Source organism: Balaenoptera musculus, chromosome 1 (genome assembly GCF_009873245.2).
Source record: "Balaenoptera musculus isolate JJ_BM4_2016_0621 chromosome 1, mBalMus1.pri.v3, whole genome shotgun sequence".
Lineage (NCBI taxonomy): Eukaryota > Metazoa > Chordata > Mammalia > Artiodactyla > Balaenopteridae > Balaenoptera > Balaenoptera musculus.
In genome coordinates, this window is record NC_045785.1 from 95,149,950 (window position 1) to 95,177,869 (window position 27,920).

Below are 27,920 nucleotides of genomic sequence, written 5' to 3' on the forward strand. Positions count from 1 at the left end.
TCAAGATACTCTGACTTTGAGGTAAATTCAATTAAGCTAGGCTCTATTAATTTTAAAGTATGCATTTCTACATTTTAATAAATGATTAAGCATTTATTATACATAAAGATGTAAGGCACTGAGTTAAAAGAAAGTAGAAAATGACTAAATGAAGCCAAAGAGTGTAGAATATTCTCTTGAGAAATCTGGCAATATAAATAAAGCAGGATGATGTAGGATGATGGAAGTAGGAAAATTATTATTATAAGAGCAATTAGAGCATGTTATAGAAAGGAGAAGAATCAGAAGAGAAGAAGAAAGAGAAAACATAAGCAATAAATGTAAGATTGCATTTCCCTCAAGCATCCCACAGACTCATGAGGATCCTAAGACGAAGACGCATGGAACAGGTAAACAAATCAAAGGGTCTGATGCCAAACCAGGATTAACAGCAAAGTTCTCCAGGAAAAGAGGAACACAAAAATTACTGTTAGTGGTGAAAGGAAAGACTCCCTTTAACGGAAGGACTCTGAAGGAATGACAGGGTTTGGAGAGACTTCTCCCAGGGCGAGGAAAGGAGCAGCATGAGAATCCGGACAATGTAAGAGCAGTTAGAGGCGTCACCCTGTTAGCGATGACATTTTTCAAATACCACTCTGAACAATCTCCTTTATGATTGCACTCTCAAAGAAGTACAGTTGATTCTCATTATTCACTGTAGTTACTTTCTATAAGGTCACCATGAACACAGAACTAAAGAACCGAACCACTGTTCCTAAGGGAAATACAGGGTTAGGCTCCTGTGCCTCTGGTCACAATATTCTCATCAACCAATCAATACAAAACCTTGTTTTCTGTGTGTTTCTGTTTAAAGACACCTTGTTTAATATATATTATTGACTCATAAACATTGAACTCATGGTCAACAGCACTATAACTCATGCCCGAGTGAAGCTTTTCTGACACACGTATTTTCTTCCAAAGGCACATCACAGCCTTCCCGCATTTAGGAACACTCGGCACCATTTCAGCACTGTTCTTGGGAGCCATTGCAAATAGTGAAATCACCAATAAAAAGCACAAAAATGCAAAAAACATGGCACCAAGGAGACTGCAGAAGGACTTGTTTACAATAAAAAAGCTAAAACAAGAACACAGCGCATCGCCTCTTTCTATCTCAGCTAGAAATGTGCTCACCAAGCAAATGAAATTTGTGGCTGCTCAGTGCAAATCCATGAATGACTGCAAAAGCACTGTGAGTATTGATTTGGGGGTTACTTATGGAGTTAAATTTTAGCAAGTAGAAAAATTCTCAAATACAGAATTCATGAATAATGAGGACAGACTGTATATGCTTTGCTTTAAGAAAGTCTAATAAACAAAAGTATGAACCTATAATGAAAAAGTGTTTTTAAATACAAAAACAAGATAAACTGAGGGGAAACTGTTTGTATTTACTACAAATTTCATCTTTAATACAACATTATAAATCAACTATACCTCAATAAAAAATAAAATAAAAATATTTCACCTCTAATTATTTCTTCTGGTTCATTTAGAATTTTCTGAAACAGACCATTGATACCTGCATACTGTACATACTGAACGATTGGCCTCTACTTACCTGGAGATTATCCTGAGGTAGCTTCATCTCCCAGCAACTGCCTGCCCTAACAGTATATAGACAGTCCCTTCTCTGCAGCTGAACTTTAGAGGGTTCAGGGTGGGATGAAAGTTTGTGGGAAGAAATAAATTTGATTGTAAGAATTGAATTTTGCTACAAGATTGGACTAAGGTAGACTTGGAATATACAATGTAAGGTTTATGGGTGGTAACAAATATTCTAACGGTACTACTTTCCACCACAAACTCAGCTCTTCCTAGCCAAGTCACAGATTTGAACGATCATCAAAACCATTCAAAGGGTTTAGTTGTTTCTTTGTTTGAAGGAACTTGCCTTGAGTCTAACTGAAGTTAATGTTCAGTAAAAATCAGGGATCAGCAAACTATAACCCTCTGGCCAAATAAGGCCAGTTGCCTGCTTTTGTAAATAAAGTTTTATTGGAACACAGCCATGCCTACTCATTTACACATTATCTATGACTGTTTCTGCACTGTGACAGCAGAGATGAGTACCTGCAACTGAGATCATACGGCCCACTAAGCTAAAATACTATCTGGACTTTTACAAAACAAAGAAGTTTGCCTATCCCTGGTATGAACCATATTGTCTCTCAATTTATTTGTTTAACTTGTTTCTTGAATAACAAATCTTGACCACTCATGTGTGGGGAGGGGTCTGAGGCTGCATTATACATTTTTAAAATAAATGCCCTCTTCCTACCAAAGGTTGCCTCTGGTGATAAGGGTTTGATAGCTCTTCCCTTTCTCCTACCGTGGCCCTTACTTCTTGCTCCACATGACTGGGACTCCAAGCTATTAATCTAAATAGAAAAACTATAATCCCAATCAGAAGGTATATATTTAAACGTCTATCTGCTGTTTTCTTTTCTAACTTTCAGAGTCAGAGCATCTTCTTTGATCACATGTAATTCTTTCAAAAAGACTATCAAATATAAGATACTCTGAAAGTTGTTTAAATTTTAGAATATATAATACTTATGCTTAGTAAGAATAAAAATAAGTCTCTTGCCCAGAGAGCAAAAAAACATAACTATTATTTTTAACCCATAGTTTTAAGTCAAATCAGTATAAGGTTCCATAATTAATATATTACAAAGGCCCTACTCACAGTTTATGATTCATTGGGCAAAGCTACATATAACTTTTCTTCACTAAAAACATTCTATATAAAAATCACATTACTAAGAAAAACAAGCATTAACACAAGTAATAATTATCATCTAAAAGTAGACTGACTAAATATACATTGTTTTAGACTTTTGGAAGCATGAGATGTGCTGGCGATAAATAGAAAAGAAAGACGCACCATCATTATTTTTGTCCAAACTCTTAAATGCCAATTTCATTTGTTTCTCATGGTCTTTAAGGTACTTCATAAATTCTTCAAAATCCAGCTTTCCATCTTTGTTGACATCACCAGTAGTAAAAATTTTCTACAAAAAAGGAAAAAATTAGAGATATTTTTATATGGGTTAAAAATATTAGATTTTTTGTACAAACACGTCAAGCAGATTGGCTGTTTTCCTATTAAGACTTGTATTTTATAAATCCTAACATAGACGACAAATCTTGACCTAAATTTAAATGTTTAAAATAGTATTTTTTCCCTTTAATTTCCAAAATTAAATAATCTTTTCCTAAAGATGATTCTTATAAAAAGCTGTCATATCAAACTGTCTATCTCTATTAAGAAAAATCATTCCTTTGAGAAAGAAATAATATATTATTTCACACAAATATATGTATTGATATACACACACACATAATATATATATACATAATATATATGGATACAATATATAAAATTGATAATACTATATATATAATTATATGAATACAATATATAAATGGATACTATATATATATACACATATAATACTATATGTATTATACATACACATATGTACATGTATAATACTATATATTACATATACATATGTACATAATACGTATATACATAACACTACATATGGACACACATACATACACAAAATAAATGTATTCCAGTAATCCCAGGTTAGGTTAACATATTTTTTTTAATCTTGTAATTTACCACAGTAACAGAATAAAAAAGAAAAGTCATGTGGTTACCTTAATAAATGCGGAAAAACATTTGATGGATTCAATATCATTTGTGACTAAAAACTCTGAGCAAACTAGGAATGGTGCTTCCTCAAACTAATAAAGGGTATCTACAAAGAATTCTATCCTTTTTTGTTTAAACAAGTATGACTAGGATTCTCTTATCTGAAACCTAAATGCCATCAATTATTATTTACAGTTTTAAAAGCAAATACATTTGTAGTGTCACTGAAAAATAATTATTCCTATTTAATTACTTTCACAAATTAGATTGAGGATGATTTTCATCTGGAAATTATTTTCTGATTACTCAACACATATACTGAGATTTGCATAATCCAAGAGAAAATGTCACAGCATTCTGGGGCCCCATTTATGTACTGAAGTTTCATCTAAGAAGTTCATATTTTGGTCAATGAAAATAACAGTGAACAACTATCATTTTAGAAATTACAAGTTAAAGGACATCTCTAATGCTATCTTTGAAAAGCCTGATTTTTTTACCCATGTTTCATTAGCCTTTGTTACGATAAATAAAGATTCCCAGAGTTACAACTGTCTAATGACTCTGACTTTTGAGTTTTCTTGCCTATTCCTCTGTGGAAATAAAGACCAGTCAAAGGAGAAAAGGAAAGGCTGTTTATTCTGAGATTACTATAGCAAGGAAGTCAACCACTGTCACTTGTATTTTGGCTCAAAGGCAGGAAGAAGAGTGAGAAAGCTTTACAGTAGAAAAAAAAGGAGTTTTGGGGTGTGCCCTGATTGGAGACTGTTGGCCTGGGTAAACTGGAGGTGGGCTAAAGCAAACGTGGGGCATCCTGTGTGATTGGTTAGGGGGGCATATTTGGCTTTCTCTGGATGGTCCTAAGTTGGAAGCAGGGACAAAAATTGGGGAAAATGTCAGTTATCAATTAATTTCTGGCCATTTGGGGCTGACTGTTACACAAGTTATTGTTTAGCTTCCTGGACTGTCACTAGAGATAGCATTCTGGCTTCCAGTAAGTCTGACTTATAGCAGGTTGGCTTCCTGGATCGTTTATTATAGACAAGGGGTAGTTTTCTGGGTAGGTCCTAGGTCAAAGTTCAAATTTTTTTAAATTAAATATAGTTGACTTACAGTATTAAGTTACTTTCAGGTGTACTACATAGTGATTTGACATTTGCACACATTATGAAATTCAAAGTTCAATTTTAAATATGGTCTAACCACTGTCTATTTGCATATTCAGTCTCTCACCTTTCACAGCAAAAAAAAAAACCAAATCAAGTATCATTCAAAAAATCTGTTATCAGAATAAAAGGTTGTATCTTTTCTTTCTTAGCAGTATGTAAGTACCATTTCTATATTTAAAGAATCAATTGAATTCTCCATCTATATAAATAAACTTCTACTAGGGAAGCTGGAGACATGGGGGAGAAAACTCACATCAAAACTTCCTAGAGATGTCACCAGCACCTGAGGAAAAGCCACATCAGTTTCCCTGAAATATAAGGTTCTATGTGGCTGGTGCAGAGACTGCCAGAGTTTTGATACGTGAGACATCATCAGTCATAAAAAGCCTTTATATGGCTCACGCCACCTCTTACCAAAAACAAAAGACAAATATGCAACAAAATGTATTTTGATAAAGAAGAAATGTGTTTTAAAGGGTTAAGCTTGTTTATGGCATAATCCTGAATTTCTTATGAAAGGTTAGTTTGTATCAAATAAACAAATATCAATACAAGTCACATGTGAAAATCTAAGTCCAAGAGTAGCTTTAAAAAAGCATGAAGGACATTTAGGTTTAAAAGGAAAAACAATTTAAAAATCCAAGTAAACTTTACAGAGATAATATTTTGGACTGTTCTGGTCCATGGACAACATCCAGTCCAGGCCTCTGATGTTACAAATGAGGAAACCAGGACACAGTGCTTGGCATATAGAATGTGCTCAAAATACAACTGATCAATGACTAAGTGAATGATCAAAATAAAGACTCCCAAAGTTCACATGGCTAATCGGAAGAGTTTTACCAAATCTTAACATGACAGAACTCATCTGACAGTTTTTTGAGCATGAAGTGCCAATTATCTTCAATGAATTTGCCAGTCTTTAACTCTCATGGATCTCCATCTATTGGGTTAAACATCCAAAGAGCAAAGATAATTGGAAAGTAATAATTATACTCAATAATAACTTCTGAACAGAAAATAACTTGGAAATACACTGATAGAAATATGCATTAGGCACTGCATACTGAGAAGTATCCTCTCATCTAGGTTGCTGGGGAAAAGATGTGCAAAGGAAACAATGCCCAAGCTCATTCTTCAAAAGTCTGACGATAAAGGCACCTTATGAGGAAACAGCAGCATGGGAGAAACGCCAAGAGTACAAGCCACTCAGACTGATTGCCCTCCTTCCAAGAACAGAAACCAAAATACACTATTAGAGAATTTCCAACTACCACACAACTCCCAAAACACACAGTGATTATGCCAGTTCCCCAAAGTGGGAAGAGAGCATCTTTGGCCTAAATGCACATCTAGGCTACTAATAACAGGTGAGTACATTGAACAAGGTGACTCCAAAAACAAGGTTGCAGCCAACATCTTGAGAGCAATTTGAATTTAGAAGTGTTATTAGAGCCAGGGAGAAAATTGAGAAAAATGCTTGAGAGGAGTATTAGTAACGTTGTTATTCTTCATACAGTAACGTTGGTAATAGACCTGAAAACTATAGTGGGGCCCAGCATCAAGCTTGGGAACGTGTAAATTTGGCTTTACCCTTCTCTGCCCAAGGCCCCTCCAGAATTCTCAGACCCAACGTCTCTCCGACCACAGTCCCACTGAATCCCACCTTCCCTTTGTCCTGAATGACCCCTATGTCCTGCAGGCCTTCCTGAAGTTCAAGGATGTCCAGGGTCCCATCTTCATTATGGTCTAGGTACGAAAACAGTTCTTCATAGAAGGCGTCCATCTGGGATGTCTCTGGCAACAGAAGTGCTTCGGGTGGTCCACGCCGTGACCCCCGTTAGTCTCCCCGAGGTGGAAGTGAGAGGGAGGATGGTGATCTCTGCCCACCACAGGCCGAGTTGGAAAAGACCTAAGGTAGCAGCCGCCTCTCTGCTACCAAAGCCAAAGCCCCTGGGCCAGGCACAGAACGGAAAGGGGACGGTTCATCGCAACGGCTCCAGAGCAGAGGCACGAGATGCGCTGGGAGCCTCGGAGGGGTTGGTGCTGGAGGTCAGGCCTGGAGTGTGAGGCCATGGAGTTCCGGCCCCACTCCCAGATCAGCCAATCAGACTCCCTGTTTCCCACCTCACTCCAGGAAGAGCCTTTTCTCCAGAAGCTTCCTGAGAGGCCTCCGCACAGGTCTGTCTCTAAAGGTAGAACTTCTTTTTAGAGAAAAGTGGGTAGGGGAGTTCTGAGACATGGACTTTGAGGCCATAATGACTGGTGGTGTTGGTCCAACATTTTTTTTTTTTTAAGTTGTCTGGTCACACCTAAGACTTCTTCTTCTAAGGTTAAGGCACTTGGGAATTACTGTAATGAAGCTTGGGACCAGAATGAAAATCTGACTATGTGGGCCTTTCCTTCTGTGATCCTCTCCCCCAGTTCCTTATCTTCACTCAGTATCTTCAGTGGCTCCAGAGCAAGGCTGCTGAACAGACGGAGTCCCATCTCCATCTGTACAGATTTTGGCAGCACACTTGGGAGGATAATCTCAAAATGCGCAGAAGTTAAGTCAACTGGGGTCCAGGAGATACTCATAAACAATGTTTATGGCGTCTTCTTAATCGCCACTTTCCGTAACCACTGAGAGCTCTGGCTTCCCTATACACATACCTGTGGTCCCTCATCTGGCTCCACTGGAAATGTGGAAGTGTAGTTTCACAGTCAAAATTCCACTTTTTACATAAGTTACTTTTAAAAATATGGAGTACTCTTTAAAAACTTGAATGTTAAAATTCATATGGAGTAACAAGAACTCTCATGCTGGCGGGAATGCAAAATGGTACACCTGGGAAGACAGTTTGGCAATTTCTTACAAAACTAAACACACTTTTACCATATAATCCAGCAATCATGCTCCTTGGTATCTACCCAAAGGAGTTGAAAATGTATGTCCACATGAAAATCTAAACACAAATGTTTGTAGCAGCTTTATTCATAATTGCCAAAATTGGAAGCAACCAAGATGTAGGTGAACGGGTAAGTAAACTGTGGTACATCCAGACAATGGACCATTATTCAGTGTTAGAAAGAAAAGAGCTATCAAGCCATGAAAAGACATGGAGAAATCTTAAGTTCATATTACTAAGTGAAAGAAGCCAATCTGAAAAGGTTACATACTGTATGATTCTAGCAATATCATATTCTGGAAAAGGCAAAACTATAGAGACAGTAAAAAGATCAGTGGTTGCCAGACGGTTGGAGAAATGGGTGGAAGGATAAATAGACAGAGCAGAGAGGATTTTTAGTGCAGTGAAAAATACCCTGTATGATTCTGTAAAGATGGATACACATCATTATACATTTGTCCAAACTGATAGAATATACAACACCTAAGGTCAACTATGGACTTGGGGTGATATGTCAATGTAGGTTCATCAACTGTAACAAATGTTACCACTCGGTGTCAGATGTTGATCATGGGGGAGGCTACGCATGCATGGGGGCAGGTGAGATATGGGAAATCTCTAGAACTTCCTCTTAACTTTGCTGTGAACATAAAACTGCTCCCCCAAAATAAAATTTTTTTAATTCATAAAGGTAATCTAATCAAGCCATTATCTGTCAGTTTTTGTTGTGTTTACTCATCATGTCAAGTACTGAAAACACAAAGAGGACCATCCCATGTCCTTGAACTACCCATGGGTTTGCCAGAAAGAGATTATGCCATGCTTAGTCATAAGTACTACTGCAAGCTTCGCAATAAACGTTTCTCCCCAGAGCTGCTGAGCAGTGGCAAACATCTAATGTTGTTTCACAAGATGTGCTGTGGCCCAATCAACAAGGAATTCTCCAACAAAAGAGAATTTTACAGTCCACAGGGAATGATCCTTCCCTGGGCATTGCAGAGAATGCAAGTAGTCACAAAGAGTCATAGAAGACAGACATCCAGGCAGGCACAAGAGTCTAAAGACCAAGTAGAAGAGACAGAAGTCACAGCCAGACTTCTGAATAAAGAAAACAGACTAACAGCATTTTATAGAACTGATAGAAGAGAGCAAAACATAGACTTGATCATCTCATCATTTTATTGCCTTAATTCTAAATCCAGATTTTTTTTTTTTTTTTTGGTCCTACACTATTCTGAAGTCTCCCAAGCCTAAACTGAACCAAAATAAGCATACTTCCAGCTAAAACTGCTGACTCTTCATCATCAGTTTATTTTTCTGATTTCCATTTCAGTAAATTAAAATTCAGATTATTTCTTCTGCTCTTTGATGTTCTGAAATTTTTTTCCTCAGAGTACCTCAAATGACATCCAAACATTGGGATTGCCTTTTAAAATGTTCTAATGTGGCCTTTGATGAAAAACAATGAGGAGGAGGAGGAGGAGGGGGAGGCAAAGAGGGAGGAGGGAGGAAACGATGGAAAATACTCCAAAAAGCAGACAGGATTACTAGATTCTTATGGGAAAATTAGTAATAACTACTGTATCTCCTTGTTCCTCATACTACCTTCTGCTCTCAATTCCTGAGTCGTAGGAGAACTTAATGTGAATTTTATCTCTTCTAAAACACTGATTTCATAATGAGGAGATCTGGAAACACATGGAAAAGCAGGGTCATTCATATCAGAAGAAACCATAGTGAGTTCGCCTCTAGCTAGTTCTTAATTTTGTCTAAGGACTTGCCTTGATGTCTTTTCCCTTCCCTGTATACTTTTGGAACACTTAGTAACAATTAGTTATTGTATTCCTTATTATGTTCCACATTCTTTCCATTTAAGGCCTAAAGGAACTTAAACAGAAATTTGCTCTCTTCTACATGCCAAATTCGTTACAAAAGCCTGGCAACGTGGAGATGAGATCAAGTCAGACAGAAATTTATAGAGATTTCACTTTAGGTTGAGTATTTGTTTTAGATGCAAATTATCCTGAAACCTTCCCTTGAAGAATCACCCCATAGTTCTCATTTCTAGATACTCAAGTGGGTAATCTCCCCAATCCTTGACATTATACAAACCCTTGACCTATGCCTCTGAAATTCTCCCCCATAAAGACTGACCATGTAACACTAATTCCAAGTATTTGATCGGCTACTATCACCCAGGCTTGCCTCCACACCCTCTCTTCCTCCTGTTTTTGCACAGCCACCAGAGTGATCTTCCTAAGTCATAAGTTTGCCTGTGTCCCCTCTTGCTTAAAACCTCCCAAGTGCTCCCATCACTTAAATGATAAAAGTCCAAACCACCTGGCAGGTCCTCAATGCCTTTCATGATCTGGCCCTTGCCTGGCCCTGACATGACACTAATCCTCAAGAAGGCCAACTGGTCACTCGGTGGAAAGTCAGTTATATTGGGTGCTTCCTGTGGTGTAAGGGGCACTGGGTCTTCCTCAAAGGAAGGTAGGGGTTTCCCTTTCCTGCCCACAAAGGTTCAGATAGAACCACTATCTGGGGGCTTGTGGAATGCCTGAGCCACAGGCATGAAATCCCTGCAGAACACAGCATCTGACCAGGGGATCCCTTCATAGTGTAAGAGGTGTGGACATGGGCCCAAGACCACTGGATCCACTGGCCATTTCACACCCCACACCATCTGGAAGCAGCCAACCTCACAGAATGCTGGAATGTCCTACTGAAAGCACAGCCGAAGCACCACCTAGGAGACAGTATTTGGCAAAAATGGGTTGCCACCCTTCGGGATGCCGTTATGTACACTAAATCAGAGACCTACCATGTGGCTCTGTGCCCCCCCAAAGGAAGAATACATGAGTCCAGGAACTAAGAGGTGGAAGCAGGAGCGGTCCCACTTACTATCACTCCCAATGACCCACTGGGGACTTTTTGCTTCCCGCCCCCACAACTCTGGGCTCTGCAGGGTTAGCTTCTGGTCCCCAAGCAGGATAGATATACTCTTGTCAGGGAACACAATGAGGGTCCCATTGAACTACAAGCTGTAACTTTCACCTGGACATTTGTAACTCCTTGTGTCCAGGGACCAACAGGCAAGAAAAGAAGTCATCCTCTTAGTAGGTGTAAATTGGCCCTGATCAGCAGGAAGCAGGGCTGCCTCTACACCGCAGAGACAGAGAGGAATACTTATGGAACCCAGATGATCCATGTGGACTCCAGGGATGCCCAGTTATAACTGTGAATGGGCACATGCAGCAACATTGGCCTGAGAAGCTCAGACACTGCAGAAAGGAAAGCTTGGGTCACACCACCAGGTGAGTCACAGAGACCTGCAGAGATTCTAGCTCAATGTGAGTGGAATTTAAAATAGACAGTCAAGAAGGGAAATCATGAGTGCCAGTTGTGACCAAGTGAAGCAATGGGGACTGTAGTTTGTCCCACTGTCCTCCCTGAGGAAGAGAGGCTGAGAACAATAAGGGAGCACTCCCCAAAGCTATGCTGAGAAGCACATCTGTGGGAGCCATGGAGTGGCCTGTGGAGGCCAGGTCAGGTCGCTCCACAGGCGAACCTGCTGCAGGAGCAGAGGTGACTGACAGCCAACCTGCCACACCTTTGGACCTCTGGACCCACTGCAGCACTCACTCCAAGGCCACGCTTGCCCTGGGCTGCTCCGACCAATGACTAGTACAGCACGGGGCAGCCACTGCAGGACTCTCCTAACAGATTACCTTTCCTCAGTGACTCCCCGTTAGCCTAGTTGAGACTTTCTAAGAACTATGTTTTGGTCTGAAGTTCTTCCTAAACCTTCTTTTTTCTTGCGCTCTTCTAACAGGGGTTAAACTTGTATCGTGGTCTAAAGACACCCCCTTCGACCCACTCCTGTTTCCTCTCCCTTACCCTTCTTTTGCACACCCAATCCCATCTTGGTTTCTGCTCCTAGGAGAACCAGAAATGACGCAGTTCGCACCAGCAGTAGCCCAAGACAAGAGGTGAGAACATGGGGTTTGGGAACTGGCTCATTCACTGCCCAGCAGGCAAAGAGCCCTGAGTGGAACATGGGGCAAGGATGATGCCTTGTACAAGGTGGGAGCCCAAATGCTGAAGATTTCCCAGCGGTGACCTGGGAAAACAAGCCGTTTGAGGGGAACACCCTGGCTAGTGCAATGACTCAGGCATTTGTAAAATATGGCGGGAACCATGCTATAAGGGTAGGCAAGAAAGCGTAATGATGAAAGGAGCAATTCACCAGGAAGCTAAAACAATGCTAAATTTGAATACACCAGCAGTATAGTCCATTATATAGTCTGTTTTTAAAATAAAAGGGAAAATCAACAGAATTATAAAGGAAAGTTGGCAAATGTACAATCATAGAGGAAATTTTGACACCCCTCTTTCAAAAGTGATGGTAGTAACAGTTTTAGATAATTTAAAGGCTAATTGATTGCTTATTAGGTATCATGAATTACTCTAAATACTTTACGTATTTTAATTCATCTATTCTTCACAATGACCCTACGAGATAAGTACTCATGTTACCTCTGTCACAGATGAGGAAACTGAAGCTAAAAAGGTATTTTTAATGGCCCAAAGTTAACTAGTAAGTAGCAGAACCAAGATTTAAACCCAGGTGGTTTGACCAGATTTGTCTTATTTTCTTACAAGCTCATCTATGTATGTAAAAAGATGTTTCTCTGGAAAAACTATAGAATCAATAAAAAGATCAGTGGTTGAGGGTGTGGGAATGAATAGGCAGAGCACAGAGGATTTGGGGGCAGTAATAATACTCTATATGATATTATAATAATGGATACATGTCATTATACATTTGTCCAAACCCATAGAACATACAACACCAAGACTGAACCCTAAGGTAAACTATGGACTTAAAGAGATAATGAGGTGTCAATGTAGGTTCACCTTTGGTAAAAAATGTACCATTCTGATGAGTGATGTTGATAATGGGGGAGGCTATGTATGTGATGTTTAGAGGCAGAGGCTGTATGGGAAATCTCTGTACCTTCCTCTCAACTTTGTTGTAAACAAAAAACTGCTCTAAAAAAAGTCTTTTATATATTTATCTTATTTTATCCAACATTTCTAGGTATCTAACAACAGGAGAGTTTTTGGTTTTCTTGTCCTACATATGCTGGAAATAAAAGCACTAACAACTGTTTTACAGTTAAAATTTTTTTTTCTTTTAATTATTTCAAATGACCCACTGTCTTGTTTAGGGTATTTCAAATCACAGCCTTAAATCTTTTTGTACCACTGTGCTTAGATCACTGAGACATGACCCTCATCTTCAAGATGTCTGGTCTTAGTGGAAGGCACAGCCAATAAATAAAAATAGTACCTTTTGAAAATTATAGCAGTAGCGATATAGGAGACAAAGATCTACAAATAGCAGGGTGAGACCAACTCTTCTATAGAGAGTGGTCCAGAAAAGCTCATCCCAGAGGAGGTGATATTTATTAAAAAAAAAAAAAAACTCTATTTTTTCCTAATCATAAAAATAATAATGTATGATCATTTTAAAAAATTGAAATAATACAAAAATTGTGAAGAAAAAAGTAACAAGGTAATTTAACGCCTACCATCCAGAAGTAATCATTATTAACCTTTAATTGAAGAATATACCCATCAAAAAAGAGTGCTGGGGGCTTCCCTGGTGGCGCAGTGGTTGAGAATCTGCCTGCCAGTGCAGGGGACACGGGTTCGAGCCCTGGTCTGGGAAGATCCCACATGCCACGGAGCAACTGGGCCCGTGAGCCACAATTACTGAGCCTGCGCGTCTGGAGCCTGTGCTCCGCAACAAGAGAGGCCGCGATGGTGAGAGGCCCGCGCACCGCGATGAAGAGTGGTCCCCACTTGCCGCAACTAGAGAAAGCCCTCACACAGAAACGAAGACTCAACACAGTCATAAATAAATAAAAGAACGTGAATTTCTTTAAAAAAAAAAAAAAAAGCAAACTGGGCTATTCATTTCAGTAACAGTCAAGTGGTCTTAGTTTGCATTCAATTTCCAATCAGTTTCTCAATCTATTAAAAAAAAAAAAAAAAAAAGAGTGCTGGGAATAGTTAATAATATCTGGCATGAGCACAGAGTGATACTATGTATATGTATGTAGGTATAAAATATATTTTATGTGTATGGATAGAATACATATATTATGTGTGTGACAAATATACGCCATCCTGTTCTATATGTTTGCATACACACAGTTTTATACAACTTATTTTATAATTTGTTCTTATATAAATTTTGGAAAATTGAAGACATTTTTTATTCCTGAGTTCCTCTCTCTTTTTATTAATCAGTCTTGCCGGAAATTTGTCTATTTTATTCATATTTTCAAAGAACCAACCAAAAAAGCATATAGTTGGAAATTTAAAGCACACATTTAAATAATTCATGGGTCAAAGATGAAATCATATTGGAAATTAGAAAATACTTAGAACTAAATTACAAGAAAAGTACAAACTTACGGGATGAAACTAAAGAAGTGATTAAAGTGATATTGTAGCTCAAAATTAATAAATCAAGCATTTATTAATAACTCAAGAAATTAGAAAAGGGACAAATGAGCAAACCCAAAGAAAGTAGAAGGAAATAAACAAAAGTTAATGGAAGAAAATTTTTAAAACGGAGACAATCTGCAAAAAGTACCAAAAGTTGGTTCTTTCAGTGTATGAATAAAAGAGACAAAGGTTGAAGGGGAAAAAAAAAAGATTGGCAAGAAAAAAAGATTTGGCAAGATTGAAGGGGAAGCGGGTGTGGGGGGGGAGATATCAGGAATAAAACAGAGAACATAACTACAGATACAGTCAGAACTTTTTTTAAATCACAAGTGAATATAAATATTATGAGCCTTGGACAGAATGGGCAGTTTCCTAAAAGTTGTAACTTACTAAATCTGACTCAGGAAGAAATAGTAACCTGAAGAGGCCTGTAACTACTAAAGACATTGAATGAGTAGCTTAAAATATAACTACTATAGAACAGTTTATGGCTCTTATAGCTTAATCACTTTCTCTCTTGGGATAGGGAATGCCAAAGTGTCCTCCTACGTTTCAGTGGGGTTGGAGAGGTTCCAAGTATCTCTGCTGATAGGGGCTGCACTTCAGGGACACAATTAAAATGACTCAGAGAAGCTGAAATTGCTCATACGACGGGCCAACCCTTCAGGTCAACGTATGTACTTAGGGCATTAAGAATGTCTTAAACAATGGAACGTCGCCTCTCCTCAACGGGAAGTTGGGGGAAACATACCACTGGTTTTCAAACAGTTTTGAAACAGTAGACAAACTAGCTGGTGTAAGAAAGCAGCTTCGAAGAGATACAAAATGTGAGACTCTTTACAGAACTTGGGGCCCACTTAAGTGTGAGAGCTAAAAAAGAAACAGAAAACAAAAAGTGGCTAAATTTTTGCATAGGCTTAAAAAGGCCTGGGATGCATTCAGAGCAAACGTACTGGGCACAGGATTTTAAATTCTTAGAGTGAGCCAGAGTGTCCACTGCACTAATTTTTCTGGAAAAGTACCGGTAGCCTTTTAGATCCTGACGCGCATTCGTTCCGGGATACCTGACCCCATTCGCGAGCTTCTGAAGCCACTCGCGGGCTGGAAGCCACAGTCCCAGCTACTTCCTGCAGAGGCGCGGGCAGCCGCCCTCCGTCCTGGCAGCGCCCAGAGTCCCCGCAGCCCTCCCGGCCCTCGGGCCCCGCAGCGACCCACCTCCTCGGCGTCCTGGCCCAGGGGGATGCCCAGGCTCTTGAGCCCCTCCTGCAGCTCGCAGATGTCCACCACGCCGTCCCCGTTGCGGTCAAGCTTGTGGAAGAGGGTCTCGTAGCGCGTCGGCGGCTCCGCGTCCTGGCAGGCCGCCGCGGGCAGCACGAAGCCCCGCAGCCAGCGCAGCATGGTCCGGGAGGCGCGGGCCAGCCCAGCCGAGGGAGGTCAGGGGGGCCGAGGGCTGATCGGGCGCGAGGCCTGGCTGTAAGGGGCCCGCGGCGCGCAAGCTGAACAGAGCCAAGTCCCCACCCGAGGCCGGTTCGGCGCACAGGGCGTGGCCGCTCCCGCTGCTGCCTGGGGAGGAGCTCGCCCGGCGCCCGCCTCCCTGAGAGGCGCGGGGGACGGGCCAGGCGCTGCCTGGAGCGGGCCGGAAGTGAAAGGGCTGCGGGGTGCGGCCCGGGAGGGGCTGTGGGACCTGGGGGGTGAGCTCTGCGGCGTCCCTAGTGGAGCTGTCAGGGGTGCGGCACGAGGAGCCAGTCCCCGGAGGTTGTGGGATTCTGCATCAGCGTATTAAAGGTGGAGCGGGGGACGGAGGTGGAGGCGGGGGTGTGAACGGGAGGACTGGGGGAGCAGCTTGAAGCTCAGGTTACTTAACTTCAAGCTCCCTTCCCTTCGGGCTTGGAGCCCTGGCGAACTGCCCAGAAACAGTCCTCTCTGCAGGGACACTGGGCCTTCTCGGGCTTTGTCTCGCACAGATCTCGCCCTTTTTCGTGCAACTCCGCGGACACTACACATCTCTGGGACTGTTTTCTATTCGCAAAAAATTGAGAGAGTTGGGTGGCTGCTCACCTGGGATGGGAATTAAGCTTTAAGAAGCAGAGGAGTTAAATCTGAAAGCAATTAAGAAACAAAAAGGAACACTTAAAACTAATACGGTATGATATAATTATAGCTCAACAAAACTGGGCGCGGGGTTGGGGGGCACTCAAGGGTCTTTTGCAGAAACTATCAACATCCATCCAGGTGGGCAGCGGTAAAAAGAGGGATTACTTCGCTCTACAGCTTAGTTAGTGTGATCTGCCCCGATAAATCTTAGGGAGCATCTGCCATCAGCACGTATTAGAAAAACCTCAGGCCTCTGCCTCTCAAGATGGATGCAGTTACAAGGCTTGGGGTTTATTGCCCAGGAAAGACAGAACTTACTGCATAACATGGGATAAGCGGAGGAACAGTGGACCTCCAAAGAAAACACCAGACAGGGTCCTAATCCTTCAGCTGTGTAAACTTGGAGATGTGGCATAACCTCCCTGGGTAGCCTCTCTCATCAGTAAAATGAGAGTATGAATATCTGTCTCGTAACAACAAGGTTGTATATTGTATGTGAAAGATCTTAACACTCTCAAGTGCCAATCAGATGAGATATTAATTGTAATAATTCTCTGTTCATCCACAGCTGCTTATAGAAACGATCACTGTGTTCCTGTTACCTGCAGGAGATACAGATCTGTATTTGTACTATAAATAAGGATCTGCCCACGCTTTCTGAAACACTAAACAAAAACTAGTTCCAACAAAATCCAGGAACTCAGACCTTGAATTTACTTCCCCTCATACTATTTTATATATTTAAGACATATGCAAATCTAGAGTTTGTAAACTGAGGACTGCTTGTTTAGTAAAATCATCTTGAAACCAATTTGTTTGCTTATTTTACTTACAATTTCTAGTTTTGTTAAGAATTATCCTCTTCCTTTGGAAAGGCTTTCAAACGTCATCAAATTTTCTATCCGTCTTTAAAAACCTCTTTCAATCCCTGCGATGAACACTCTGTACTTGAAGAGAAGCTGCTTGAAATGGTCATCTCAGACTTAAATGTTTTTCTTCTTCTTTTTCTTTTCTTTCTTTCTTTTCTTTCTTTGGAGTAAATAGAGGAATTACCTGTCAAATTTTTGACTGAGAAAACTTATGTTCACACAAAAACTTGTACAAGAATGTTTATAGCAGTTTTATTCATAATTGCCAAAACCCAGAAATAAGCAAAATTTCTTAAATGGGTGAACAGATAAGCAACCTGTGTTACATTCATACAATGGAATACTACTCAGCAATAAAAAGGAATGAACTGATGCATGCAACCATACATTACATGACATTCTAGAAAAGGCAAAACTCTAGAGACAGAAAACAGATCAGTGGTTGTCAGGTGCTGAGGGGCAGGGAGGGAGTGATGGAACTGTTCTGTGTTTTGATTATGGTGGTGTTTATGCAACTGTATGAGCTTGTTAAAATGCACAGCACTGTGCACTCTCTGGAAATATACCTCAATAAATCTGACTTAAACATAAGTAAAATGGAATAAGAATTCTTAGCTCAAAAGATCACTGTGAAAATCAAAGTAGCTTATGAAGTACATAAACTTCAAGACTGGCTACACAAAAGCGTGGTTGCAGACCAGCAGCATCAGTATCACTTGAGAGCTTGTTAGGAATACAGAATCTCAGCACCACCACCCCAGGTCTACTAAATAAGAGTTGCACTTACACAAGAGCCTCAGGTGATCTTTCACACATTCAGGTTTAAGAAGCTCTGCTGGTGTAAAGTAATACCACTCAAAGTGTAGTTTGCACACTGGTGCCAGACTGCAAGCTGTTACCTGTTCACAACAAGGTAAGTCAGAGATTAAGAGGAAGCACTTAGAAACTTTACAGCAGTTTGAGAGAGTAATTTCCTATTTGTTGAATTTAGTACATAAAAAGAAAACCTCATGGCTTGTCTTTTTATTTCAATTTTCTAATAATTCATTTTTAATTTTTTAAATAAAAGTAACTGCAATGAGTTAAGAAAACACTGTTACCACACCTAATAAAGGTATAATTAACAATAGCAACTTTAAGCATGAGAAAAGAAAATGTTACATAGATATTTAAACATCTGCATGAGAGAGGGCATCCCTACCCACTTGTATGCTGGTAATTCTCAAAGACCAGTGTTCCTACAGAGGTCAAGAGCAGAAACCCTGAACTCATTCGCTTCCTTAGCCCAATTTATTTCCATGGTCAGGACAGAAGTCTGGGGTTCAGCTTGCTTCCATTTTTCCCAGCATCTAGCCTTCTCAAGTACTACTGTCTTCCACGGGAACAACTTTTGAACTTAATCAATTTCATCTACTTTGCTCTTCAAAGACCTCTTTCAACACCTACTTTGAATACCATATAGCTAGGGGGATCTGCTTGAATAATCATTCTAGATTTTCAGAGTTTTAGCTGGTAAACAAGTTTACCCTTTTTATTTCCTGGAACACTTAGTTCCAATAAGACCAAAGTCTCAGCTGGTGCACAAAGACCTGATCTTATTTCAAAATCCTGGTCATTGCTGTCTCAAATTTAAGTGATCACAAAGTGGACCAAGAGTTTGATTGGCTCACTGTAAAACCATTACTGGAAAGACAATTTTATCATACAATGAGTTTTACATTTGAATGTTCTTGTAGTCTTTAGGGGAACAATAATCATTTTAAGTTTTGACTCATTTATAACATTAAGATAAGTGGATATTGTCCCCAGGTTTTCCAAGGCATTTAGGAGACAGAAATCCAGATAAGAAGGTGAATTCTGTCTCTTGCTCAGGCTATCCACTATCTCCAATCCCCCAAAAGGTAAATGCAGACAACTCTCAATCACAAAAACATGGCACTTAATTACTGAAAAACTGCCATTATCATTAAATCATGTAAATAATTCCCATTTCAAACCAGTTGTGTCAAATTCAAACTGGATTCAAAACCACATACCTCATCACTTTGAAAATAATTACGTGAAAGACTGTGTTCAGACCATCTTCAGTTTGTGAACATTTGTGTAAATTTTGTCCTGAAGACCAATAGATTGAAAGTGAAGGGGAAAAAATTGCACATCTATTGAAGAATCAATAATCATGGAAATTGTATCAATATTCTATACTTATGTTTTTGTATGTAAAGCCTCCATCTCCTTCCCTACTTCCCTCCCTCCCTCCCTCTCTTCCTCCTGGTATCACCAGTTAAAAGCTATTAGGCAGGCTTGAGGAAAGCTGCCCAGCATGGATCAAAGCTCAAGGAAAAAAGGAAGCTGAGCAGGGCAGCAGTCTAATGGTTGGGAGACTAGTTACATACAAGAGGATAGAGCAAATAAATAAATATACTGAGGATAATGAGAGCTAGGCTTCTTGTTGTCAGGGAAGTGAGTTACAAATATGCCAAGAGGAAAGCTAGAATGAACCCTATAGTGTTGGATTTGAATTAGTGGTATTGGTGTGAATTCATGGTTTTAAATATTTTTAGATACAGAAATATAGAGGGCTGTCTGTACTCACGGAGAGTACAATTTAGTCAGAGGAGACAAAATAACTTAACCATACCTCCAGGATATTGTAACTGGAAGAAATTTGGGCCATATAAATAACAATAAAACTAAGAATCTACAGAACAATAAAAATTTGCTCCTCCAACATTCATTTTAACAGTTTTACTGTGCAGAGAGAAAGTTCAAATGCACATTTTTCATTTTAAAGTGTTCATAACTCATATTTAAAATGGGACTTTTTGCTTTTTTTATTTCATTCATACCTTATTGCTATATATACTCAAAAATTAAATGTCTTTTACATTGTTTGCTTGTGTTTTCATAATACCTTCAAACTCATGATCACTTGTTTCTTTGTAGTAATGTGACTGTACTTGTATCTTTTTAATAAGTTTGAAATAGTCTTCAAGCAATTCAATTTGCAGAAAGTCCATCTTTTTAGTACATTTTCAAAGTGTCATTTTTCCTTTCGAAGGAAAAGGATCCACTATTGGAAAAATAGCCACAATGTAATGTTGCTACCAACTCAGTAGAGGGTGCTGCAACTTAAAGATGAAGAATAGCTTTGGGATAAATACTAGTAAAAACGGAGAGGGAAATGCAGGCAGGAGGAGATCAAAGGAAAGAAGGAAGATTAGTGGGTCTTTATTTTTTTAGTCATCAGTATAATAGTTATGGATTCCTAAAATATACTCACAAAAAAATACAGAACTATTATTTAAAACCTGGGTATAACACAACATATTTTTTTCTTTTTTAAAAAATATTCTCTGTCCATATTCACTCACTATGCTCTCCAATAAAACTAAAGTAAATCAACAGAAAAAATGTAATATATTTATCTTAAAAATTATATGTTGCAAACACAATCTATTGCATCAGCATCCTACTATCAATAACAAAATCAAAGTTTCATATGGAGTCAGGAACTTTATAATCCCTGTGAATGATTTCTCAGTGACTCAATCATCTATTTAAGCCCTGAAGTATATAATGTAACTTTGTGCTACAAAAAAAAAAAGGGCAAGGGATGGTTAAAGTTCATTTTGCAAACCTTGAAACCTTCTGTTGTCAAAATGTACTGCTTTTTAAAGTTGTTGTAATGTTGATTCTTCTTTGTTATTGTTGTTCATTTTAATTAATCTTCCCCTTTAATGTCTTCAAATGTCTTCTAGATGTTGAGTCTGTATAAGTCATTATATTTGTGTGTACATAAATTTAGTCATATTATACCCTAATTTCATATTTTCTATTTTCAAAAAAAATATTTGAGGAAACTTAGTAGGCTCTAAAGAGAAAGTGTTTGGAGACTCCAACTGCCAGAAACCCAGTCTGAGCTAACTTATGCAGGAAGAGAAGGACTACAGCTGGAACTCAGGTAAAACAAGAAGCATGAACTGGAACAGCCTCAAGATTCTGAATGTTGTGTCTCTGCTCCCATCTGTGCTCCTGCTTCTGTCTTCTCCCACAATGCAGATCAGTTTTCCTCACATAGTAGGAAACATGGTTGTAACGAACAGCTCCCAGTTTTATATCTTACTACCTCAGGCACCAGAGACAGCCTTTTGTAATGCTCTTTCTGGTACTAAGTTCTCTAAATCCTCATGAGGGACTCCTTGACTTGTGTTAGGTTAGGTGCTCACCACTGGAGAAATTAACAATGTCCATGGGCCCAGGATTATGTCAATGCATTGCAGTTCCCAGTGAATCCAAATAAGAAAGTGGAGAAGTGCATTTTCTGGAAGAGGATCTAGATGTACAAATAGATTTGTCTTATTAAATTTAATTGACTTAGGTTTCAGTGTATCAGATTATATATAATTTGTCAAATGTTCAAAAGTCAGCTCCATTTGAAAACAAATCAGAAAAATAAAGCATCTCTGAAACTGACTTATTTAAGTCAATGGCAAAATGGGATTCAATTAAAAACCAAATTTATAAGCAACTTTGTAGGAACATACATTTTATATAAAGTAATGCAGAAGTAACAGGCTGTTAAATAGAAATTTAACTAAGATACCAAGACAGCATACATCCTAAGACAAAATGAAATGCAAGGCCATAAAGCAGAATTTTCAAAGGAAGTAGTAGTAGAAGTCAGTTTTGTGGCCCTTGAACCCCTCTCACGCACATTGAGGGTAAAAGGGGTTCAATTAGAAGAGGATTTTTAGAGAGAGCTGCTGCTACACTGAGTGCCCCTTCGACTCAGCCCCACCTCCCACCCTGGGAAAAGGGTGCCTGTCCCTCACCTGCAGCCTAGGGCAAGGAACTTTAGTGAGACTACCTGAAAAGTTTGATATAAATCTCATCGGTTTTGAAGACACAGTGAACTGGTATCTGATTCATGCTTAGGAAATGTGTGCTCACCATTCTCACAATAAAGTGAAAGCGAAGCTGCTGCCTTAGGCAAGTTACACTCTCAGAGTTTGTTGAAACAAAGAATATGTGAATATTTCCCCTGTGAAAAGATGTGGGCTGTGAAAAGAAAGCCAAGGTGGAGTTGTCTTAGATCCTGTCTAAAAGGGTTAAAGGGCTGTCTGAAGAGATGAATGAACTTCAGCAGAAAAAAAGGTGGAGGCACCAACAGATGTCTAGAGATTGAAGAAGGAGATGTAAGTGATCAACTAGGGAGAATACATGATATCCACCAAGAAACTACAGAAAAGAGTTTCCTAGTAACTGGGTGGGTCTCCAAAGAACCTGCAAAAGACTTGATAAGAGAAAGAAAGAGTTTCACAAGATATCAAGGCAGAAAACTCAGGGCTGCTCACAACGGTATTAGGTAAGAACTGGCCCACTGGCCCTTTCCTCTCCTTTCTATTCTGTTGTGACTGATGGGATTAGCAAACTAGAGAAAATGAATCCTAGAAGGAAAAAAAGAAAAGCCAAAAATGCCCATCTCTCTCCTCACAGACCTTTTGTCTGCAACAGGCCTGAGCAGAGGTAGAGGAAGAAATTTTAGCTTTAAATTGAGATTGACATTTTGATGACTACACTGGGCCAAACATACTAATTACTTCCTTGAAGAACCTTTCATTAACTGAAAGTGATCAGTTGTGCGATCTGCCCTAAATTTCCTCTAGAACAAGGGAAGAACCAGCCTCACAAAATGAGTTCAGAGTGACTCTGGGAAACAGTTACAAAGCCCTAGTCATTACATCCCACAAGTTATGCTTGTTTCCATACTTAAAATACTCAGCTACAATATCACCTCACACCTGTTAGAATGGCTATTATCAAAAAGGCAAGAATAATGTGTGTTGGTTAGGGTGTGGAGAAAAGGGAACCCTCATGCACTATTAGTGGGAATGTAAACTAGTGCAGCCACTAAGGAAAACAGTATGGAATTCCTCAAAAAAACTAAGAATAGAACTACCATATGACCCAGTTATCCCACTTTTCAGTATTTATCCAAAGAATATAAAAACACCAATCCAAAAAGATATATGCACCCTTATGTTCATTGCAGCATTATTTACAATAGCCAAGATATGGAAACAACCTGAATGCCTATCAATGGATGAATGGATAAAGAAGATGTGGTGTATATATATACAGCGGAATACTACTCAGCCATAAAAAGATGAAATCTTGCCAGTTGCAACAACATGGATGTATTATGCTAAGTGAAATAAGTCAGACAGAGAAAGACAAATACCATATGATTTCACTCATATGTGGAGTGTAAACAAACAAACAAATAAAATAATTCAACAAACCAAACCAAACAAAAACATATGGATACAGGGAACAGAGTAGTGTTTACCAGAGGGGAAGTGGGTGTGGGGAGAGTGAGATGGGTAAAGGGGATCAACTGTATGGTGATGGATGGAAACTAAATTTTGATGAAGAGCACATTATAGTGCATAAAGTAGAAGAAATATAATGTTGTACACATGAAACTTATATAGTGTTATAAACCAATGTTACCTCAATAAAAAATAAATTTTAAAAATATTCAGCTACAACTATCTCAGAGACTGTATAATATTTAAGAGAAATTGCTGCCAAACTCAAGTTCAGCTGCTCATCACTCAAGAATCCAATACTGAGAGACAAGAGTTGGGTGAAAGGAAAGATAGCTTTATTGAGGAAGCCACAATCCTGGGGAGGAGGTGGACTCATGTCCCAAAGAACCAACTCCCAACTGCCAATCAGGGGGCAAGGACTTTTAAAGGGGAGTTTCAGGGGTGCACAGGTGGAGTGGGGGGCTTCATGCAGAGCAGCACAATCAGATCCAACAATCGTCTTGAAATTGGTCATGCTGTGGTCTGATAAGCATCACCCTGATTGTTTCAAGTATAACCTTCAATTCTAGGGTTGGTTTGTTTCCATTTTCTTGAGGCCAGTTCTTGGAATTATGCAAGATGAACAAGCTTATGTTATGGCTACAGTCTGGTCATCATGCAGTTAGCTTTTTCTCTCTGGTGGCAGTTATAGTAACTGCAAAGCAACGCAGGAATGTGCATCAGACACTGTTATCTATGTCCTTCAGGGAGGAACTAAAGTGTCTGTGACTCTATTGCCTAATCATTAACTGCTTGAGCCTGTTTTTTGTGACTCAGAGGAGGCCTGGGAGACTACAGATTTTTTACAAATAAGAGGCAGGAGACATGGAAAGGCTGTACCTGGGAGGGCCCTGCAGGGTCCTGCTTGGTTTCAAAATGAATGGAGGCAGTTGTTAGAGAAACATCCTAAATTCTAGATGCTTTACATATATTATTCTCATTTAAGTCTCATAACAATCCTCCAAAGTAGAAATTAATAACCCCCTTTTTTTTACATATGTGAAACCTGACTATCAAGAAGATTGAGTGACTTTCCCAAATAACAGAGTCACGATTCATATTCATGTTTATCTGGTTCCAACAATCATGTCCTTTCTAAATATCACCCTAGTTCCCATATGCATCTTAGAAACGTCTTTAACTTGCAGCAAATTTATCTGAAATATATGATCTCTAGTTTCTTTGTGGCCAGGATTGGATTTAAAATGCCTGTTCTGGGGCTTCCCTGGTGGCGCAGTGGTTGAGAGTCTGCCTGCCGGTGCAGGGGACACGGGTTCGAGCCCTGGTCTGGGAGGATCCCACATGCCGCGGAGCGGCTAGGCCCATGAGCCACAACTACTGAGCCTGCGCATCTGGAGCCTGTGCTCCGCAATGGGAGAGGCCGCAACAGTGAGAGGCCCGCGCACCGCGATGAGGAGTGGCCCCCACTCGCCGCAACTGGAGAAAGCCCTCGCAGAGAAACGAAGACCCAACACAGCCAAGAATAAATAAATAAATAAATAATTTTTTTTTAAAAAATAAAAAAATAAATAAAATAAAATGCCTGTTCTCCCTCCTTCCAGGGTTATTGGAAGAATCATGAGATAATACACTACAAAGAGGAGAGGAACAATACATTATTGTTCCTTCTTCTGCAGAGAGAAGAATTGTATTGGAGGTAATCATATGGGGGGATCATAAATCATACTCATAAATTGCTTGTGATATACTACACTAAAAGTCATTATACCTTCTCTCAAAAAAATTTCAAAATGGAAATGCTTGCTTTAAATATAAATATATTGGTCTAAAAACATAACACCACTACCAGTAAAAAACAGAAGTAGAGAATGGAAACCATTCCTTTTCATTTGTTTCATTCAATCAAAAAATGTATTTGGATTATACAAATCATGACCAACCTAATTATCTTGGCTGAAGTAATCCAGATTGCACATGAATGAAGTGGAGTAGGGCTGGCCACTATGTGCACCTGTTTGAATTTTCTTTGGCCAAATTTGTTAAACCTCAGAAGAACTTCCTGCTGCCCACACAACATCCTGCACTGACTTCCTGGTAGCCTTTTGTGATCTGACAGGGTGAGTAACTAAACAACATTATAAACAACACTTCAACTTGCATTGAGGCATTACCATCCTCTCCCTAGGAAAACAAAGGTTATTCATAAGAAAGAGAGGATGACTAAGAAAATCAACTATTATAAAATTACTAAGTTTTTTAAAATGTATTAAAATATGCCTATTTTAGTCTTACATTTTTATTCTGTTTAAATGCATTAAGGCATTTAATCTTAAATGCAAGGCTTCATTAGCTACCTGTGTTATACTAAAATTTTTTCAGCCATCTTAAAATTCTCTCCTTTATACCAATTTCTTTTGCTATTTTTAAGTGACCTATACACTTTGATTTCTGATTACAAAATGATACATGTTTATTGTATGGAAAATACGGAAAATCACAGAAGAAAAAAAATACACATGATCTCACTGTCCAGAGATTTAATTTAGATGTGAAACCTTTCACTTTCTCTCTCTCTCTCTCTCTCTCTCTTCTTTTTTGTATAACTGCTTTATTGCATATTCAATTTTTTTTAATAAATTTATTTATTTTTGGCTGCATTGGGTCTCCGTTGCTGCGCGTGTGCTTTCTCTAGTTGCGGTGAGCAGGGGCTACTCTTTGTTGCGGTGTGAGGGATTCTCATTGCAGTGGCTCCTCTTGTTGTGGAGCATGGGTTCTAGGCATGTGGGCTTCAGTAGTTGCGGCACATGAGCTCAGTAGTTGTGGTTCACGGGCTCTAGAGCACAGGCTCAGTAGCTGTGGCGCATGGGGCTTAGTTGCCTTGCGGCATGTGGGATCTTCCCCAACCAGGGCTCAAACCTGTGTTCCCTGCATTGGCAGGTGGATTCTTAACCACTGCGCCACCAGGGAAGTCCCTGCATATTCCATTTTTTATTAAAATAATCTCAGATTATATATATTATTTTGAATACTGCTTTTCCTAGTTAATATAGTATAGACATTTTCCCATGTCATTAACATTCTCCTATATCATTATTTCAAAGAACTGTTTAATACTGTACTGTGTTAGATTTAAACTAATACTTTGTTAAACATATTCATTATTACAATTCTTCACTATTATAAACAATGGAAAATATAAACACTCTAAAAGGTAAATCTTTTTTAACAGCCATGATGGTTTCCTTAGGATAAATTTCTAGAAATGAAATTGCCCAGTTATGGCTTTTTCTGCTTTTGCTAAGTATTGTCAAATGGTCCTTCAGTAAGTTTGGACTAATTTACATTTCCATAGACAGTGTATGAGATTATTTAATTAAAAAACGCAAGTACTGGGTATTAGAATATTATAAACTTCCATAATTAAAGAGGTGAAATCTGTGTCTTACTTTAATCCACAATACTTTGAGTAATATTGTTTTAGCTTTTACATAAATCTGTCATCTACTTCAACTAACTTTTTGTGTATCATGTAAGGTAGGGGCATTGAGGTTCATATTATTCCATATGAATATCCAATTGTTCTAGAACCATTTGTTAAGGAGACTGTCCTTTCCCCCATTGAATTACCTTGGCACTTTATCAAGAGTCAATTGACCATATATGTGTAGGTCTATTTCTAGGATCTCTAATTTGTTTCATTAATCTGAATACCTATCCTTATGCCAATACCACCCTGTCTTGTCACTGTAGCTTTAGAGTAGTTTTTAAATCATATAGTATGAGTCCTCAAACTTTGTTCTTCAAAATTATTCAGGATAGCCTAGGATATTCACAATGGAGTGAAATTTCAAATTTCACTCCACTGAGATCAGAGAACATACTTTGTATAATTTTAATCCTTTTCAAGTTATTGACCTATTTTATGACCTAGCATATGCTCTATCCTGGAGAAGGTGCATGTGCACTTAAGAATGTGTATCCTGGGACTTCCCTGGTGATCCAGTGGTAAAGAATCCACCTTCCAATGCAGGCGATGCAGGTTCGATCACTGGTCGGGGAGCTAAGATCCCATATGCCGCGGGGCAACTAAACCCGCGCACCACAACTACTGAGCTCGCGCGTCTCAACGAGAGAGCCCTTGTGCCGCAAAACTACAGAGCTCATGCACCCTGGAGCCCGTGTGCCACAACTAGAGAGAAGCTTGAGTGCCATAACGAAAGATCCTGCATGCCTCAACAAAGATCCAGCATGCTGCAACCAAGACCCGATGCAGCCAAAAAAATTAAGAAAATAAGTAATTTTTTTTAAAAAAAAATGTATATTCTGCTGTT

At 39.2% G+C, this 27,920-nt stretch overlaps 1 protein-coding gene across 1 annotated transcript in view; it reads right to left on the reverse strand.

Annotated features, from left to right (window-relative positions):
- Positions 1 to 15,866, reverse strand: part of SLC25A24 (solute carrier family 25 member 24) — a 43,030-nt gene extending 27,164 nt beyond the window's left edge. Inside the window, exons 1-2 of the mRNA XM_036824107.1 lie at positions 15,507 to 15,866; positions 2,930 to 3,056 (exon numbers count right to left, since the gene is read on the reverse strand). Of these exons, the coding sequence (XP_036680002.1) occupies positions 2,930 to 3,056; positions 15,507 to 15,689 (310 nt within the window). The 5' untranslated portion in view covers positions 15,690 to 15,866. The remainder of the gene's footprint in view (positions 1 to 2,929; positions 3,057 to 15,506) is intronic.
- Between the last annotated feature and the right edge of the window lie 12,054 nt (positions 15,867 to 27,920).